At 38.1% G+C, this 20,159-nt stretch overlaps 1 protein-coding gene across 1 annotated transcript in view; it reads left to right on the top strand.

Moving 5' to 3' along the window:
• LOC112395940 (uncharacterized) overlaps positions 1–16,855 on the top strand; it is a 35,585-nt gene extending 18,730 nt beyond the window's left edge. The window contains exon 4 of the mRNA XM_024739393.1: positions 16,206–16,855. Within this exon, the coding sequence (XP_024595161.1) occupies positions 16,206–16,390 (185 nt within the window). The 3' untranslated portion in view covers positions 16,391–16,855. The remainder of the gene's footprint in view (positions 1–16,205) is intronic.
• The last annotated feature ends 3,304 nt before the right edge of the window (positions 16,856–20,159 follow it).

The following is a 20,159-nucleotide window of genomic DNA, read 5'->3' as shown; positions in this document are numbered from 1 at the left end:
GAATGTAAATTGATACAGCCACTATGGAGAACAGTATGGAGGTTCCTTAAAAAACTAAAAATAGAAGTACCATATGACACAGCAATCCCACTACTGGGCATATACCCTGAGAAAATCATAATTCAAAAAGAGTCATGTACCAAAATGTTCATTGCAGCTCTATTTACAATAGCCAGGACATGGAAGCAACCTAAGTGTCCATCAACAGATGAATGGATAAAGAAGATGTGGTACATATATACAATGGAATATTACTCAGCCATAAAAAGAAACAAAATTGAGTTATTTGTAGTGAGGTGGACGGACCTAGCGTCTGTCATACAGAGTGAAGTAAGTCAGAAAGAGAAAAACAAATACCGTATGCTAACACATATATGTGGAATCTAAGGGAAAAAAAAAAAAGGTCATGCAAAACCTAGGGGTAAGACGGGAATAAAGACGCAGACCTACTAGAGAATGGACTTGAGGATATGGGGAGGGGGAAGGGTAAGCTGTGACAAAGTGAGAGAGTGGCATGGACATATATACACCACCAAACATAAAATAGATAGCTAGTGGGAAGCAGCCGCATAGCACAGGGAGACCAGCTCCATGCTTTGTGACCACCTAGAGGGGTGGGATAGGGATGGGGGGAGGGAGGGAGACGAAAGAGGGAGGAGATATTTGGATATATGTATAACTGATTCACTTTGTTATAAAGCAGAAACTAACACACCACTGTAAAGCAATTATACTCCAATAAAGATATTAAAAAAATAATAATAATGGGTATGGATAAGGGGATAGAGATTTTGGTTTAAACCTATGCTATATAAATTCAATGTGCTGTATGCCTAGAAATGAGAAGAATTTTTTCCCATTATCAGCCTTAAAACGTTTTAGGGAAAAAAGTGTTTTTCTTGAATTTATCCAATGAAGCCTTTTATTGGTACCTAAATCCTTACACTTAGGTTATTTCTGAGAATAGTGACTTGACCCACTCCCAATCTATCCACTGATCAGATCTTACCCTCTTTTATATAGCTTGGAATCTGAGTTAAGAGGAGAAAAAGAAGTCAAATAGTTGTCACAAAGCTTGAGTAGTGACTCAGGCCCTTAGCTAGACACTTTATGTAAAATAAGGTAGCATGTTAAAAGCCTTACGTCAAAGAGGAGATGTACTAGTAGAGGATATTAGCTGAGACCCAGAGGAGGACACTCTCAGCAAAGAAGGAGATAGCAAAATTACATAGATGTTCAGCAGGGGCGTTCATCAAGCTGTTACTTCAGTAGCAACACAGTGCAGGGCATAACCACTGAGATGGTCCCATGCAACCATCAGTGTGCGTCATGAGCTCAAACCATGGAGAGGAGGGTGTCATCGCAATACATTTTGCATAAGGAAAGGAAGAAATGCATGATCGTTTAGAAAGATTTCCACAAGAGAAAATTAAAGTTATTTTTAAAATATTTTGTAGCTAAGAGGGTTAAGATTCAATTATCTGAAAAGTCCACCTACATAGATGAGACCATTCTCATTGATTTTCATAGAGTATAGCAGTACCGGAAAGCTAATTATTTGGTTTATATCTTTTTAAAAAATTTTATATGGAGGAGCCACTTATTCAGTATGTCATTTCCCATTGACATTCCTGCCTATATAGATGAATATGTCAAAAGGCTCTGTCCCAGCAAACTGACATACTTCATGTCCCCCTAGTGCCCTCTAATTTTATCTATCATTGTCTTCTATTTCTCCTGATCTAGACTGTGGAATCCTCAATTAGCAGAGACTGTGTCAGCTATGCATTGGGGTGAATAAATGCAATAAATTTTAAAGTTAGTGTTTTACACCTGCCTTCTTACCTTTCCCTGGCCGCTATGTACAAGCCATGGCATGGCCTTAGCCAAATAAAGTCTCCTATAATGACACAGATAGGATCAGAGTTAAAACAGATCTACATTAAAAAGAATAATATGTGGCTTTGGGAAAGCAGCCTGTTCTGCTGTTGATCTTAGATCTGTCCTTTAAGGCAATAATTACTTTCGCACAATCAAAGATTTTGTGCTGAGCATTAGGGTTGCCTGGCAAAGCACCAAGCTTACGAAATGCCATGCACATAGACTGGGCATTGTTGGACTGATACAGCAGTTAGTATTATTTTTAAATTTAGGTACACAAAATGAACACATTGGGGCTTCCCTGGTGGCGCAGTGGTTGAGAGTCCGCCTGCTGATGCAGGGGATACGAGTTCGTGCCCCAGTCTGGGAAGATCCCACATGCCGCGGAGCGGCTGGGCCCGTGAGCCATGGCTGCTGAGCCTGCGCGTCCGGAGCCTGCGCGTCCGAGCCTGCGCTCCGCAATGGGAGAAAAAAAAAAAAAAAAGAACACATTGTAAGTATATAACTAGATCGCTTTTTGCATATACCTATGTGTGCGTTTGTATAACCATTACCGTGATCAAGATGGAGGATGTTTTTAACACTGCAAGATGATTTCTTGTGGCTTTTCCCAGTTATTATACCCCTGAGGTAATCAGCATTCTAACTTCTATCTCCATAGATTAGTTTTTGAGTGAAGACATCTGTCATCTATCCATGTATCTATTTTTTTGTTCCCAAAATTAATGTATCAAGTGCCCATGTGGTGGGTACTATTTGGTAGCTAGAGATATAGGGATAAACAAGGCAGACGAGGCCTCTGGGCTCTGTGGGGCTCACATTCTGGTTGGGGAACTGATAGTAGACAAGTTAACAAGATAGTTCTAAATCATGAAAAAAGTCATGAAGAATGAAACAAGGTAATCGATAGACAGTAGATAGGTAAGGTAGAGAAATACTGGATGGGGGTGGGGAGTATCCGCAGAGGTGACATTTGCTCTGAGAACTGACCTAAGAGCAGGGAAAGAGAGCCCCAGGACGAGGGAACTGAAGGTGTAAAGTCCCTAAGACAAGAAGAAGCTCTGAGAATCGTGACAGATGATGTAAGAGAAGCCACCAGGAGCCAGAGGAACATGCCTTTTTGGGGTAAGTGACTTTAAAAAAGGGGACAGACATTGGAGATTTTAAAAATATATGTATGATATATTCTTTTAACTAACTTTTAAAACTTTTCCCATAAAGAACCTTCTGTAAATAAGTAGTGGCTGCTGGATATGACTTGCAACTGGGTGGCAGGTCAGCAAGGAAAGAATTCCAAAGCAGAGGACTTTCTGAAAGCGTAATTATACACTTTGAACATAATAAAAAGAAAATAGTTTTTAAGGTAGCAAATCCTAAAGAGAATTTGGATAATGTGGGTGCTATTCTTCACATTTTTCTACGGCTAATTAGAAAGAACTGGGAAACACATAATGCTGCCCACAGCCTTGCCAACCCATTATGGGCACTTCTAATTTCAGATAAATGAAGCCCTTGGTTACCACCCCCAGCTCGTCTCAGACATTCATTGTGTTATCAGAGTAGATGAGTAAAAATAATAGCCTTCTGAATATCTATTAAGGGTAACTTTCTCTTATTAGCGAATACTTAAGTTCAAATTATGTCTCCATGTTAATGAAGCAACTCCCAAATTCACTTTGCTCTTGAAAATCTAATTTTTCAATTTTTCCCCTTTATACAGAAAATGTGATATTTGGCTGGGCGGCTTAGAAAACCACCATTTTCATGTGTGTGTAACTACAAAAAATGTGATTATATAAAATTTCAGTTGGGATTGACATATATACACTAATATGTATAAAATGGATAACTAATAAGAACCTGCTGTATAAAAAAATAAATAAAATTCAAACATTCAAAAAAAATTTCAGGTATATATATATGCACACATATATATCTTCTCTTTAGTCAACAATATATATTTCTCATTTTAAAAAGCATTTCTAATATTTACTGGTCCAAATGTGTAGAAACAAATATATGCTAAAAACAAATAGCCAGGTATCACCTTAAAAACATCCCTTATTAATTAAAACCATGATGTTATTTGAAAACAAACACTGTGAGATATACATGCTGGGAAATACTAAATTTCATTGTCAGGGTGAAATTTGAGGAAGGAAAAAATCAAGACAACTTACATTTGAGTTTAAGTTCTCAATAAGTGATTTCATCGCTAGGTTCATTCACATAAATATAATAGCAGTGTTTGCAAAAAGCACCCCCCCCAAAAAAAAACCTAAATGAAAGCAGAAATGAAGAAAATGTGCATGATTTTAAATATCAAAATGTTTGAAAGCATAAAGCTATATGGTTGAATTTTCTATTATTATGGAGGTTTGGTTTTATATGGAAAAAATTGAAAGGCTATTACTGGATTAGGTGGTTCAGAAGTTAGAAGAGAAGCTGCCACTCATTTTGGTTTATTTCTTCAATCATTCCAGGATCCCATGAACCGCTTCCTCCCTCATCAGACCTCACAAGATCAGAGATTAACATGCAGCTGCTTATAGCCTAAGGAGGAGGCCAGCTGGTACAGGGGAAAGCACACACAGGAGAGGTGGTCCTATTTGGAAGGCAGTCTACTGATATTATTAAGACCTCTAGTGAGAGACCCAAGTCCAAATCCGAAAACCCTCATTTACCTGAGGTCAATTTGCACAAATACCTTAACGTCTCTGAGAGCCTATTCTCCTGCAAAATTGGGACAATAGTATTTATTTCAGTGTTACTGCAACAGATAACTGGCATGCAGTAAGCACTTAATATGTGCTGGTTGTTTATATAAATATCTGTGGCTTGGCCACTAACTTCTTATGTGACTCTGAGTAAGCCATTAATCTCTGGGCCTAAGAATTCTTGTTTATAAACTGAGAGTTGAACAATGTGAGCCCGAAGTGTCCTTTTAACTCTAATATTCTGTAATTCTTACTATCTATGTGTCCTCAGTTTCCTCATCTTTATAATGGGCATACTAAGAGCACCTACCTCACAGAATTTTTGAGAGAATAAAATGAATTAAGACAGGTAGAAATTCTTAGAACATTGCCTGGCACATACATGTTAGCCATGATGGTGATGATGATAATGATAACTCCATTGGTAAATAGTGTGATAGTTATAAAACATTTAGTATCTGATTGATCATATGATCTCTTCTTTCTGGAGTCAATGCCAGCTTTACCAAGATTTTATCCTCTAAAGTTCTTCAAGACTAAATGTATTCACTTCTCAGTAAGAAATAGAGATTTCCCAGTGTAGATACCCTGATCTGCTAACATCTTCATTTTTTCTTTTGGTAACAAAGTTTTAAAAGATTAATTGACTCACTTATCACCACCCTCTCTTTTTGTGAGTCTGAATATGAGTACTTTTTGTGTGCACTTCCGTCCTAAAAACCTATGGCACCAAAATCCTACACATATTGTCAAAGCTCACTAAATTTGCTTGGAGAGTTTCCTGCTTCAAATTATTTTAAATAAAACATAATTTCATCAAGTAACTCAAGCATGCTAATGTTTAACTGGCCCTTGAAGAAAAGTTTTGATTTATCCAGAACTGCGATTTGCATAGGTCATTTCCTCACTCTCCCTAACCTTTTTGTGAAATGCTACACACAATTAAATAAGCCAGTTAAGCCAAATGAACCGGTGAGTGCGTTATAAATAGCAACCAGAATTATACTTCAGATGTTAACTGGTTTGTCCTGATTCAATAATGAATTACATCATTTGACAAATGAGATAAGGCCTTCACCTTTATCTTTCTGATCCAAACTTCTAATAGTTGAAATGTACTATTACCATCTGTTGTCTGGCCTCTGAAATGCTCTGGTGATGTCTGCCTCATTTCAAGTAGTCAGAGCTTGTCTACCAAAAAAGCAATCTCCTAAGTGTCTTGATTGGCCGGCCCAGTGAGAAGGCTAAGAACCCAATGAACCACATGGAGACACAGCTCAAACTCTGTAGAAGTTTCCTCTAGTTCAAGGCAGACTCATTTTCTTAGTTTGTGTTGCAAAGAAATTGTCACTATCAAAGTTGTTTTTCTTTTGAATCTCAATCTTGAAAGATGCAATTCCTACACTTTTTAAGAATGTTTGGGCCTCTCTTAAGCTATTAGACACCCTTTACCAGATGGCCATCGTTTCAGTGCCTTTCATCCTCAGCGAAAATAATTTGAGGATGAAGCTGAGAGTGCTGTATAGCCTAGGGTTTTAACTCAGTGAAGCCGCACGAATCTGTTCTTTATCGTTCTTCATATTGCTCTAGGTTCTGGGAAAAGGCAAGATGAATCTTTCTGCTTTCAAGAAACTTACAATAAGGTAGGAAGGGCAGAGTAAACACACACAGAACCATAGCCAATAACATAGATGAAGGCGAAAGTAAGCGCCAAACAGAATGGCACAGATTATAAGTGTGATCAGTTCCTTGGTATGTATAAAAGAACATTTAAAAAGGCAAAATTTAGGAAAACAAAAAGAAATGAAATGCAAATAACAAGATAGAGAGTGACTCTAGAGTTGAAAAGGATCTGTCTTGGTAGGTTTGAGCAGTGTACAAATGCCAAGCCCGGGCAAAACAGGAGTTTCCAATAATAATGTCGGCAGCATTCATTACTAGACATATCCAAAAGACAGTTGATTTTAGGTCCCTGTTGGTCTGTGGGGAGGCTGAGAGCAAGAGAAGTTACATAACCTACCCATAATGACCCAGCCAGCAAGTGAGAGCTGAGATTCAAGTCCAGAAGTAAGGGCTCGAAAGCTATGGCCCAGACTTCACAAATCCGTTTAGTAACCACATTTCCCTTTGATTGACTTTACTGAAGTGACCATACATTTGAGAGTGAAAGGAGAAGCTATGAATAAACAAGCTTGGGCAACTGGCATGAACCAAGACAGTCCAGGGCCAACTGGCATGTATGGTCACCCTCTCTCTTCATCTCTCCACTCCCAGCCATCTATCAGACACTCTTCTGGCCAGGTGCTGATTTCTTGGACTAAATTGATTAAAGTCTTATAATTCTAGGAAGTCTTCCATTTTCAAAGATCCCACAAAGAAATAGTTCCAATCAAATCATTCACTGACAGTGAAATTTCAAGTAGTCAGGTGTCTGATAATGAGAACTATTTCAAAACAACAGTATTTTCCTGGCATCTGTCAAATCACCCCTCTCCTATGAGACTTAGCCAGCTGGGTGTTTAAGAATTATTGGTCAGCTATGTACTACATGTATTGATGGATTTACAGGTAAAAACTTTAAATTAACGAGGTAGGCGTTCTGCCCGAGATGTTTAGCACTACCCAGACCTCTGTTAGAGTTTCATTTCCAGTTCAGAGCTCATTAACAGAATGAAAAATATGGAAATTTGGAGAGATTCAGAAGAGACTAAAGACTAAAATGAAATTATACCTATGTTGAAATGTTTAAAGCTACCAAAATGTAATGTGTTTCAATAAAATGGTATATGTCCTCAACACAGCCAAGTTCATAAATGTGTAGTAGAAGCAGAATGACAGATTACCAAATGCCTGTGTATCATTTGCATAAAATTTAAGTTAAAACTCATTTCCATCCCAAGTATATGTGACACCTAAATTAATATTCTACCTGTTTTGCTTTTATTTTAGAGTTTTGGCAATTTTAAATTTCTTTTTAATTTGCAAAAAAAATTAAAGGCTGTCTACCAGCAAAATTAATGGAAAAAAGGGCAAAGAAAGGAGGGGATAAAAGAAATACTAAAGGAGGAAATGGAAACAAGGAAAAACACCAACATATAGAAACATAAAAATACTCCAGCCAGGCTCAGAGAACCAGCATCCTTGGCAGCAAGTGTTGTTAAACATCGGAACGGGTTGCTGAGGGAGGTGAGGGAATCTCCCTTTCCCAGAAGTCTTTAAAAATAGCATCACATCTGTTGGGATAGAATAATGGTGGTACTGCCTGACTAAACAGCTTCTCAAGCAAACCCATAGGCTGGTAATTCTACCACTTCTATTTCTAATTGTGAAAAAGTAACAAATAACTTCAGTTCACCTAGCAAACTGGGACTTACAACGACTATCAATTTAATTGCGTTATAAAAGAGTTTTCATTAGGTTTTGCAATGCAAAGATAGATAACTAAATTATTCGGGATATAGTTTAATGTACAGCAAAGGCTCAAAACTTACTTACCCTTTTGTAATATTTTCCCAAAACATTATGAAACCAGAAAGGTACTCAGTTTTTGTCCTCACATGGAGGTTAGAGATAAGGCAATGTACAGAATCCTATATTTAATTTTTAATTTTAACTGAGTAGCACTTGCAGAGGTGAAGTTACAGGAGGGCTGGATTGGATAAACCTTCTTAAAAATTAGAGTCTTCCAGGCCGGTATCCCAAGAAGTAAAAGGATATTTGTTCCCTGGAGAGAATTTAGGTTGTGATCTGATGTATCTGCAGTGCCCCCTCCCTCAGTGATATTTTGCTTTATACTAAGCTATCAGATTATTTCCCCCACGTCATTTAATTGCACATATATTTGTTAAGCTCCTACTTTTTGTCAGGCAGTGTGCCAGGAATACAAAGAGAAAAGGATCACAACCCACGACCTTGAAGAACACAAAATCTAAAAACAGCAGTTGGGTCCAGGTATGGTAGGGCCTTCCACTAGTGTAATTTTGGATCTGCATTTTAAGAAAAGAATACAAAATTACAAACACAAAATTAAGAGTGAAAGTGAATATTTATCTCAAAGAGAAATCACAACAAACTACAAGTTTTAAAATTCGGACAAATTCCAGAAATATCACAAACTCGAGGGAAAACTATATTTTTTATTAGTTAACTACCTGGTTCACATCTATAATTCTATTTGTCTTACATTTTGGTTGCATACTGTTGACCACATGACAAGAATTTTGTTATATCATTTCCCATAGAATGATAATTCAGTTATTCCTCTGGTATGCTTGATCAAAATTTGTTTTCTTTCTGGTTCACAACTTGTTCATAATTAAAAGTAAATTTTCAGAATTGTCAAGTAGAGAAAAAACTCAATCAAGTTTCTTTCATACGTAAGCTGTAAGAGCTGTAAGATTCCAGGGCACTGCAAATTTTCTGATGTATGAATAATTTTAAATACTCTTTCAATTGATGATGGTGGTGAATCAGCTAGTCATTCGTGTCCTTTTTATAATGGTATATTGTGAATTTGATTTTGTCTCCATCAAAGCCAGTGTTGTGTATCTAATTTGAAAGACATTTAAATATTTTTCCAAGAAGTTCATGTAATTCACTCTTCTTCATTAATTAGATTATCAAAGAATAAATAGCCTGTTTAGTACTTTTAATTCAAAACTGATCTCTTCCTCTTAATGAATTATTGCTCTTTGTATTATCTGAAAGATGTTTTTGTTATAATTTACTTCTTGATATTAAAAGAATTTCTGTTGATTTTATCACTCGATTTTCTTTTATAGTCTTTTTTCATCTGGATTTTTTCTCAGTGCTTTAATAAATTAATTCATGGAAGTCATTGATTTCTCAGGTTTTTTTCAATTGAAAAGTTCCAAAACATCTACAAATTGCAGTTAAAATGACAGGGAAGTCTGGGACTTCCCTGGCGGTCCCATGGTTAAGACTCCGCGCTTCAAATGCAGGGGGCGCAGGTTCAATCCCTGCTCAGGGAACTAAGATCCCCATATGCCGCATGGTGAGGACAAAAAAAAAAAAACAGTACTTATGCTTTATCATCTTCTTGAGTAAATTTTTTACACCTAGTTTGTGTTTATAGTTCTCTTCCATGACTTTGAGAATATATTTTAGGGTCATTATATTGTAATGGACCACACTGCAAGACTTGAGCAGCTTTTCTGTGGGCAAGCAGTATTATTATCCTTAGACTCTTGAAAGAAATATTCTTGTTGGCATTTTAAAAAACGGCGGTATAATTATCACTCAATAAAATGCATAGATCATAGAGTTTAACTCAATGAGTTTTGACTAGACCCATGTAACCACCACCTAAAACAGGAGAAAGAATATTTCCACCATCCCAGGAAATTCCCTTTGTCTCTTTCCTATCGATTTCCCCTTCCCCATCCACCCTGACACCCAGAGCAATCATCTTCTGATTTCTGTCACTGTAATATACTTTGCCTGTTCTTGAACGTTATATAAATTGGACCGTATAGTATGTGATCTGTATCTGTCTCACCTTGCGCAGCATAGTGATTTTGGGCAACTATGTTGTTGCGTGTCTTGGTACCTTGCTCTGTTTTATGACTATGACTCCATTATTTAAATATACCACAATTATTCATTCTCCCATTGACAGACATTTGGGTTCTTTCCAGTTGAGGGCTATTATGAATAAAGTTGCTTTGAAAAGTCTTGTACAAGTCTTTGCGTGGACATAATATGTTTTCCTTTCTCTTGAGTAAATACCTGAGAATAGAATTCTGGGTCACAGGGTAGAAGTTTGTTTAACTGTATTAGAAACATGGAATATGTATTTAAAATATTCCATCTACAAGGAAAAAAACAAAAGAAAACATGTAACTGCTGTACAGTATCAACGCGGTCAATGAACCTGTGTTCTGTAAAAGCAGCTCTTCCTCCACCTGTGCTCCCTCTCCTGTTACTCTTCATCCACCGTCATTCACTGGTCCAGCCGTGCAGAATGATTTGCTGTTCTGTGAGTACGTGACTTAGTCTCTTCCCTGTAAGTCTGCCAGAAAGGTACCTCCTCTGGCTGGCTGCTGTTCTCTTCTCCTTTATCTGCCGTAGCTATCCTTAAAGACTTGACTTAATTATTTTTATCTCTGGAATGCCTTTATACCACCCTTCTCCAACCTCCCCACCATCACTATCAAGGCTGAATGAAGGGTCCCTCCTAGGTGCTCACATAGAAACTTGTGTTTTCCCCTGTAAGTGGAAGACTTGGTTATTTATCTCTGGTTATTTATCTATCTCCACCACTGGAGTGTAAGCTCCCCAAGGATAGAGTCCTGATCACAGCCAGAATCTAATATCCAGCAAAGTTCTTCACCCAGAGTAGTGCTCAACAAAACTTAGTTGAATCAATGAATAAACAGTTGAACAGGTCTGATGTTGTTGTTGGGGATGGAGAAGTTTCTCTATACCTGTGTGATATTCAAGTAGAAATAGGCAGTTGACAGTATAGGTCTGGAGTGTGAGTATTGGGCTTATGGTATGGGCAGGAGGTGGACTGGAGTATAGATAATAGGGACACTCGTTACTCTCAGTCATGTTGTACATAGGTAAGAGTTGAAAGTTTGGGATTGGATGAGCTTACCTGGGAGCAGGTGCCATTTTTGAAAGTAATTGAGAATGAGAGGAAGGGGCCAAATTGTAGTAGACTGTGGAGTAAATGGCAAGAGAGGAGAGAAATGCAAACTGTACGGACAGCTAACTCAAGAAATTTGGTGCTGAGATGTTGAGTAAAGCAATTAAGATAATATCCTAACAAGTAAATGAGATTGGATAGTGTCATGCTGTTTTCATTTTTGTTTTCACTAGTTTAAAAAAGAAAAGCCCATTGAGCCTATTTTCAAATTGAGAGTCACCAGAGTCATTATTTTGAAATATGATACCAAATGAGAAAAGCTTATTTTGTATAAAGTTTTTGCTGAGGTCTCACACCTTAGATCATGATTTGGGTTTTATTTTCCATCCTCAATGACCATATTTTCGTTTCAAGGCATTAATTTGGATTGGAGGTCAAAAGTATCTGGGTGGCTTAAAGCAGAAGCCTTTATCCATAATGAGTGCAACTGAGTGAAGGCTATATGAGAGGCTTGGATATCCACCAGGAACTCCATGTGCTTGCTCTACTGCTTGTATTAGCGAGAGAGACCATTTCATAATGGATTCTAGATAATGACATTTTGGAGCTGGAAATAAACTAAGACCATCTTGTCCAGCATCTTCCAGACTTTATTTCTTGTTCGGGACACAGCTTAGATATCATATCTTCTGGGAATTCTTCCTCAGGATGTGAATAAGTACACCTTAAAAAAAGTCACAGGCAAATTTTACATCCTCCTCTTGGAGTTTCATAATGTTTATTATTAAATGTACACATTAATTCTGCAGTCAATATTAAACCTGTTTAATATTGACTCACAAGGTAGTTTTCATCTTAGTTGAGCATGAAACCCTTATGTTCTTACTTTGTGGACACCTATAGGCATCTCATAGAACCTACTCTGAGAATCACTAACCTACTCTAATTCTTTCATTCAGACGGAGGTCTCATTCAATGTTTTTATCTCCTTGTTTCAGCTAATTAAACTTAGTAGCTTTTTATTTTATTATCTTTGTTGACTGGGATAATCTGGGCAGTTCTGTTCCACATGTTGGCTGAGTCTGCAGTTATCTGTGGCTTGACTTGGCTAGAACACCCAAGATGGCCCACTTTAATGCCTCGATAAGGAAGGATGTGAGGCCAAACTTAGCTTTGGATGCTGGAATGGTCGGGCCTCTCTCTCTCCATCTAGTTTCAGGATCTCTAGCTCTTCACGTGTGTTTACCATGTGATCTCCGCTTATGGTATCTTCATAGGGTAAGAAGATGACTTACATAGTGGCTCAGGGCTCCCAAATTATAAAAGCAGAATATTCTAAGGCCTTCTTAAGGTTTAGGCACAGAACTGGTACAGTATATCACTTTCATCACATTCTATTGGCTAAAGTGATCACAGGGCCAGCTCAGATTCAAGGGGAGCAGAAATAAACCACCTCTCCATGGTGGGGACAAAAAAAATTGCAGTCATATTTAATCCACCACACTTCTCATGGACTTTTGGCATCTTGTGAGATAAAGAATCTGTTCACTGACATTGGAAAAGTCCCCAGATAACTCAGGCTTCTTGGCACCACAGAGATGGCTGAGATCCATTGATGACTTTCCTGATATCCAGGATCAATGAATTAGGCAAATGGCCAGTAGGACACAGATCCAACCTACCAAGTAGGGGGAAGTTTGAAAGACTCACACCAGTGCTAATAATCTAAACCAGGGGGCCAAATCCACTCACTGTCTGTTTCAAAAAAGTTTTATTGGATCACTGCCATCCCCATTCATTTATGTATTGTTTATAGCTGCTTTTGTGTGGTAAAGTCAGAACTGAATAGTTGTGACAGTGACAATCTGGTCTGCTAAGCCTAAAATATATACTATCTGGCCCTTCATATAAAGAGTTTGTCACTCCCTGGTCTAGACTCTATAAGCATTGCATTACTAAATGACAGTTACATTATCATGAGATGACTCTATCCATATATCTTGGTCAATTCCAGCTGCTGCAACAAATATACCATAGACTGGATGGCTTAAAAAACAGAAATTTAATTTTGGCTTTAGAAGCTGGGAAGTCCAAGATCAAGGGGCTGGCTGATTCAGTTCCCGGCTCCATCCTCTTCCTGGTTTGCAGAATCATTGTCTTCTTACTGTAGCCTTACATGACACAGAGAGAGATCATCTCTTTTGTGTCTTTTCTTATAAAGGCACTAATCCCATTCATGAGGGCCCTACCCTCATGACCTGATTGCCTTCCAAAGACTCCTACCTCCAAATACCATCACATTAGGAATTAAGTCTTCAACATGTGAATTTGGGAGGATATAAACATTCAGTTCACAGCATCATACATTAGGAAATGCAAAATATTAGCAAACTGTAAAGCACTTTCCATGGATACAAATATTGTTTTGTGTTGTCACATGCATCAGCAGTTCATTATTTGTCAATGTGGATTGTATTTTATTTTTTATCCATTCACCTGTTGATGTATATTTAAGTCATTTGCAGTTTTTGATCATTACAAATAAAGCCTCTGTGAACATTCATATACAGGTTTTTGAAGAGATATATGCTGTTATTTCTCTTGAGTAAAAACCTAGAGCCAAAATGTCTGGATCATGTGATTGGTATATATTTAACTTCTTCAGAAACTGCTAAAATATTTTCCAAATATTTTACATTCCCATTAGCAGTTTATAAGAATTCTCCTTCTGCCACAGCCTTGTCAACACTTGGTGTGGTCAGTCCTTTAATTTTAACAATTGTAATAGGTATGTAGTGGTACCCTGTTGTGGTTTTAACTTGCATTTCTCTAATGACTAATGATGTTGGGCATCTTTTCACATGCTGATTAGCTGCAAAGTATCTTTTGAGATACTTTGGCCTATAAAGTATCTATGGAGAACTTTGGCCCATTTACAAAAACTGAGTTATTTCTTATTGTTGAGTTTTGAGAGTTCTTTAAATATTCTGAGTAGAATATTTTATCAGATACCTGATTTACAAATATTTTCTTCCAGTCTATGGCTTGTCTTTCATTCTCTTTTGATGAAGTTCAACATTTCCATTTTGTTTTCTTTTATGGATAATGCTTTTGTTGTCCTATCTAAGAAATCCTTGCCTAATCCAAGGTCACAAATGTTTCCAAACAGTGGTGATAAGAATGGAGAGAAATGTGAAGATTAAAGAATTATGTGAGAGTAAGGTCTACAGGACCCAGTTAAAGAGAAATAGGAATTAAGAATGATTCTCAATTATTTGGCCTGGGTGCTTAGGTGATGTCATTCAAAGGTATAGGGAAAGAGAACGGATTCAATGTGGCTATCTTGTGCTTGAGAGTTTGCAGGTATATAGTAAGTTTTTGGCATAACCTTGGTGCATAGTAATTGTTTGATTTTTAAAAATTAATAAATAAAGGAGTCAACTTTGTTAATTATTTCTTCAGCTGTTTTTATACTGAAGATGGAAAAGATAAGGAAAACTTCCTCTAAGGTCTAGAGAAGCCTGAATCAATTGCTGCTCTGGTAAATTCAAGAACTTCTATGTAGATTTGTCTAGAAATGAAACAATGTTATTATTAGTGAAATTTTGTTTTGTTCTAGACTCGCTCATTGTATTAAGCAGGTTGTAATAAACAATCCCCAAATCAGGTTTAATATGATAAAAATTCACTCTCTTGAAACCTTTCAAAGTTGGTCTAGTGGTTCCCCTTATCAGAGCTCCTGCTAGCTCAGTGATTTAAGCTCCTGCAATTTTATAAATCTGCTATCTTAGAGATGTGACTTCTGAGGGTGTCATATTAGATGATGGGGCTGAAGGATTGCTCAAGATATTTTAAGGAATATGCCTAGAAGGAGATTAAATCACCTTTGCCCACATTCCATTGACCAGACAGAGTCACATGGTCTCAACCCAATGCAAAGAGGCTGTTAGGGCTTCCCTGGTGACACAGTGGTTGAGAATCTGCCTGCCAATGCAGGGGACATGGGTTCAAGCCCTGGTCTGGGAAGATCCCACATGCCGCGGAGCAACTGGGCCCGTGAGCCACAATTACTGAGCCTGCGCGTCTGGAGCCTGTGCTCCGCAACAAGAGAGGCCGCGATAGGGAGAGGCCCGCGCACCACGATGAAGAGTGGCCCCCTCTTGCCACAACTAGAGAAAGCCCTCGTACAGAAATGAAGACCCAACACAGCCATAAAGAAATAAATAAATAAAAATTTTTTTTTAAAAAAAGGAGGCTGTTAAATCCAACCCTGTGTCTGCCTAGGAATAGGAACTAGGATAGATGACCATCTAGACAGTCTCTACAACAATTCAAAATCAAAGAGCTAGTTTTCAGGTAAGTGCTCAAATAACAAGTATACAATACCAATTGTCAACATTTGTGCTCCCATGCAGATGTATTGTTCAAAGAATGTATCATTTATTTTGTAATTCCAAAATAAGATCATACTAGTCTTTTCTACTCATTTAAGACATTTTGTTATTTGGATGCCAAAGCCTTGCTTAATTCTTCCAGAGAAATTCAAATCCTTATGCTAAAGATAATACTTAGTGGTTCTTTAATCCTGCATCAACTTTTAAAGTTTTGAAGCACTTTTCTCTTTGCTATAGAGACTTAAGAAAAGTTTCGTCAGGATAGAATAATTACTGCACTGTATCTAGATAGGTCAGGCTTTCCAATACTTAGTGGTTACTTAATCCTGCATCAGCTCTATGAGAATTTGCCATAACTACAGAGGAGAATTTGGCAAACTGAAAGAGACCTTCAAGAGATGTAGAACTCAGATGTTTCAAGTTACAAAATCTCAAATGTCGTTATTTTTTTTAAAAAAAAGTCTTTTTAGGGATATCCTAATTAAATAACATCTGGCATAATACATAAGAATTCCTTATGTTCACATAATATCTTATGTACATGTATTATCTTATTTAATTATCATAGTCACCCTAATATATTCTCTTTATTTGTCATCATAGCACCCAGATTTTCTATGGAGAATGCTACTCTTCACCTACTCTCAAGTTCCTACTGTTTGAGTGGAGCTGACTATACCTCTAATTTATGGGATGGACATATAGCCTGGACCGGGCCAATAAAACTTCACATCTGCCTTATTGCAAGGAGTAATTCAGAGATAAACACAACATCCAAGTCATGCTAATCAGAGTCATTGCCAATCAATGATTTAACTACTGTTGTAACAGTTGAGAAACAGACTTTCTCTTTCTGAAGCTCGCTGGATATAAGCTGGAGTTCTTGGTGGCCATCTCACTCCATGAGCAGAACCTGCCTGAGAGTTGGATCTAACAGAAGAAAGCAGAGCCACGGCATCGAGAGTGACTGTCTTAGTCTGTTCGGACTGCTGTAGCAAAATACCATAAACTGGGTGGTGTATAAACAACAGAAATTTATTTCTCTCTGTTCTGGAGGATGGGAAGTCCAAGGTCAAGTTGCTTGGCAGACTGATGTCTGGTGAGAACCTGCTTCCTAGTTCATAGATGTCATTTTCTTGTTGTGTCCTCACATGCAAGAAGGGGCAGGGGTGCTCTCTGTGGTCTCTTTTATTTATTTATATTTTGGTCACGCCACACGGCCTGCAGGATCTTAGTTCCCTGACCAGGGATTGAACCCCAGGCCCACGCCAGTGAGAGTGCCAAGTTTTAACCACTGGACTGCGAGGTAATTCCCTGGGGTCTCTTTTAAAACGCACTACCTTTTACCAGGTCACCTCAAGACCTTCATGCCCTAATCACCTGCCAAAAACCCCACCTCCAAATACCATCACACTGAGGATTAGGTTTCAAGATATGAGTTCTTGGGGGGACACAAGCTTTCAGTCTATGGCAGTGACTGAGTCCTCACTGATACTGTTTGAACCGGAATCCAGCCACACCAATGCAAGGCTACTCCTGGAGGGTCAATGCATTATTTTTGTTTCCTTTTGCCATTTTGAGCTGAGTATCTCTCATTTGCAACTGAAAGAATCCTATGCTTTTTGTTGAGCTGTTACTACTTTCCCTGTTTTATAGGAAAATAAACTGAGGTTTAGAGATCTTAAGCAACTTAATTGGTAGGGCAAAAGGAAAATTGACTGAAAGGGCAGTGCTCTAATTTTTTATTTAATTAAGATTCTTTTAAAGTTTTAAAGCACTTTTCTCTTTGCCATCAAGACTTAAAAGAGTTTCGTCAGGATATAATAATTACTGCACTGTATCTAGATAGGTCAGCCTTTCCAATATTTATTGGCAGTTGTTGTGTAGTATTTTGTTATTATAAATATGAATGCTGAGCCATTCCCAAGAAGTAAATAGTAAATTTAAGCACTTTATGAGCCGTATGATGGATGTCTCTGCTTCTGTTCTGTACTGTACTTGAAATGAAATTTTATCTACAGTTGAGCCCCATGTCTGATCTAAAATCAACAGAGAAGGTTTGAAATACTCAAATGTGTGCCTCTTATGAAATCTAGTGGTTTTAGAAAAAAGCATGTATGTACTGTATACTTCAAAATAACTAAATAACAGTATTCTTAATGGGAAAAAAATCCCATTTTTTCCTGGAACTGTGAATGGAAAACTCAACTGCATACCATTCCAATTCAAGGATCTGTAATCTTAGACCATTGAAGAGTTCCTCTTTCCAAGGAATGTTTCTCTGTGTGGTTTCTAAACCTCCTGACTTTTTGCAAAAATTTAGCATACCCTGGGAAGCTTAAGAGAAACAGCAATATAAGAATATCACGGGTCTTCTTGAGTTTTCATGTCTGACGCATAGTTCTTCCATTTTTATCTATCATATTTAGTCACACTCTTTACTTCATTTGCTTTTACTGAATCTTCAGAACAAAACAGCAAGCTATCAGGTAGTCATAAGGATTTCTTTTTCACAACAAATGTGGAGACAAAATTTGCTAGGTCTCAGCCATATGTACTACAGAAACATGTGGACAGCCAAGTTGTTAGGAATCTGGTGTTCTGCTTTACTCTTTTAAAAGTCAATGGTTATAATTTCAGAGCACTAGATTTAAGATTTTTCTTTTTATAATAATAATAATAGCAATAATTAACATTATAGAGTGTTACTTTGTAGTAATTAATATGCAAATAATATTATGCGGATTTTCTCCATCCTGACAATAGCCATTAATTTTATTTGAATTTCAAAGAAATTAAACAACTTTCTCAATTCAATCAACTAAAAAAAATAAAATAAAAATATAAGTCAAGAGTTATCATTTTAAACAAACTCTGTAGCATTCTATATGGTGTTTGTTTACCTTACTCAGATCGTTTCCTAATTGCCTGCTTCCTCCTGATGCCCTCTGAACAACATATGTGAATAAATAGCTCACACAGAGTCACAAAGAGGGTAGAGAGGGAAGTTAAGTTTCTTTAGCTGTTAAGTAGAAATACGAATGCCTTCCTCAGGGAATTTGTGCAGATTGAAAGGTTAAATGTTCTTTTCACCTTTACTGTTCAGTCCAAAACTAAGCACTGTAAATCTGTATGTGAATCTAAGATATTAAAGATAATTTAGTACCAGTTTCTTAACTCCTCCCCTCACATAAAAATTATGGAAATACGTTTAAAATCCAAGAACTAACACAACTACAGTCACCTGTAAAAAATAACCTGTGACAAATTAAAGTCAAGTTAGAACAAGAGTATTGTACAGTTAAACTGTATTAGCTACTATACACACACACATACACACACACACACACATAGTTTCAATTTAAGTTTAGCCAAATGGAGAAATCAGATTCGAGGAAAGCCCCTCTCCAATAGATGAAGATGTTAGAAAGTGATTTCTGTGGCAGTGTTCTGATGACTCATCCCTCAACTACCATGGTTTCTTAATTAATTTGAGATCTTTTAATTAGGTTCTTCCTCATCTTCACTTTAGCCCAGCATCTCTGGGTGGGATCCATCCCTCCTCTCCCCCACGCTCATCATCCCCAACCCCAGCCCAGGCAGCTGCCAGTTAAATCTTTTTTAATATAAATTTATCTATTCATTCAATCATTCATTCATTTATTCCTGGCTGCGCCGGGTCTTTGCCGCTGCACGTGGGCTCCCTCCAGCCACGGCGAGTGGGGGTCACTCCCCACCTAGGTGCGCAGGCCTCTCACCGCGGTGGCCTCTCCGGTTGCGGAGCGCGGGCTCCAGGCGCACGGGCTTCAGAATTTGCGGCACGTGGGCTTCAGCAGTTGTGGCGCACGGGCCCAGCCGCTCCGCGGCATGTGGGATCCTCCCGGACTAGGGCCCGAACCCGTGTCCCCCGCATTGGCAGGCGGACTCCCAACCACTGTGCCACCAGGGAAGTCCCTGCCAGTTTAATTGCCACCAGGAAAAGCTCTTCATCACCTAACCGCAAGGAGAGTCAAGTGGCAATAAGACATAAATAAAACTTGTCTTTGCTACTTAGCATTTCAACTTCTTGGTTCTTATCCTCTGCCTCCTAACCTTCTCCTTATCCTTACCCAGATTCGTGCTCCCCTGGTCCCTTGAGTCTCATGTCTTCTCTGAGGTCCTCTCCCTGCCTCCTCTGAAGGCTCTCCCCCTCCAAGGTGATCACTACTTTTTTCCAGTTTCCTTTTCCATCAAACTCACATTCTCTCACACCTGCTGATCTCAGAGGAGTGTAAACAGAAAAACCAACTAATCAAGCCTAAAATGTGAAAAAACTGCTTTTTCCTGCCTGAGATTTTGCATTTTAAGCATGTTAACCCATACTCATCTACAATTAGTGAAATCCCATGGAATTTAAAGGGGATTTTGGTGACAGGGTGGGGACATCTATGGTAACAGACTTCTTCATTCCCTTAACTTTCAACTCATTTATGAAGCTTCCTCCCCCTTTGGTTAGGGCCAGTCTCCAAAGACCCTACATTTATTTCCCTAGAAAAGTCGCTTCCAGCTGCCATCTCA

The sequence above is a fragment of the Neophocaena asiaeorientalis genome, unplaced genomic scaffold, assembly GCF_003031525.2.
Source record: "Neophocaena asiaeorientalis asiaeorientalis breed wild unplaced genomic scaffold, Neophocaena_asiaeorientalis_V1.1 scaffold162, whole genome shotgun sequence".
Lineage (NCBI taxonomy): Eukaryota > Metazoa > Chordata > Mammalia > Artiodactyla > Phocoenidae > Neophocaena > Neophocaena asiaeorientalis.
This window is presented reverse-complemented; position numbering and strand designations above follow the sequence as displayed.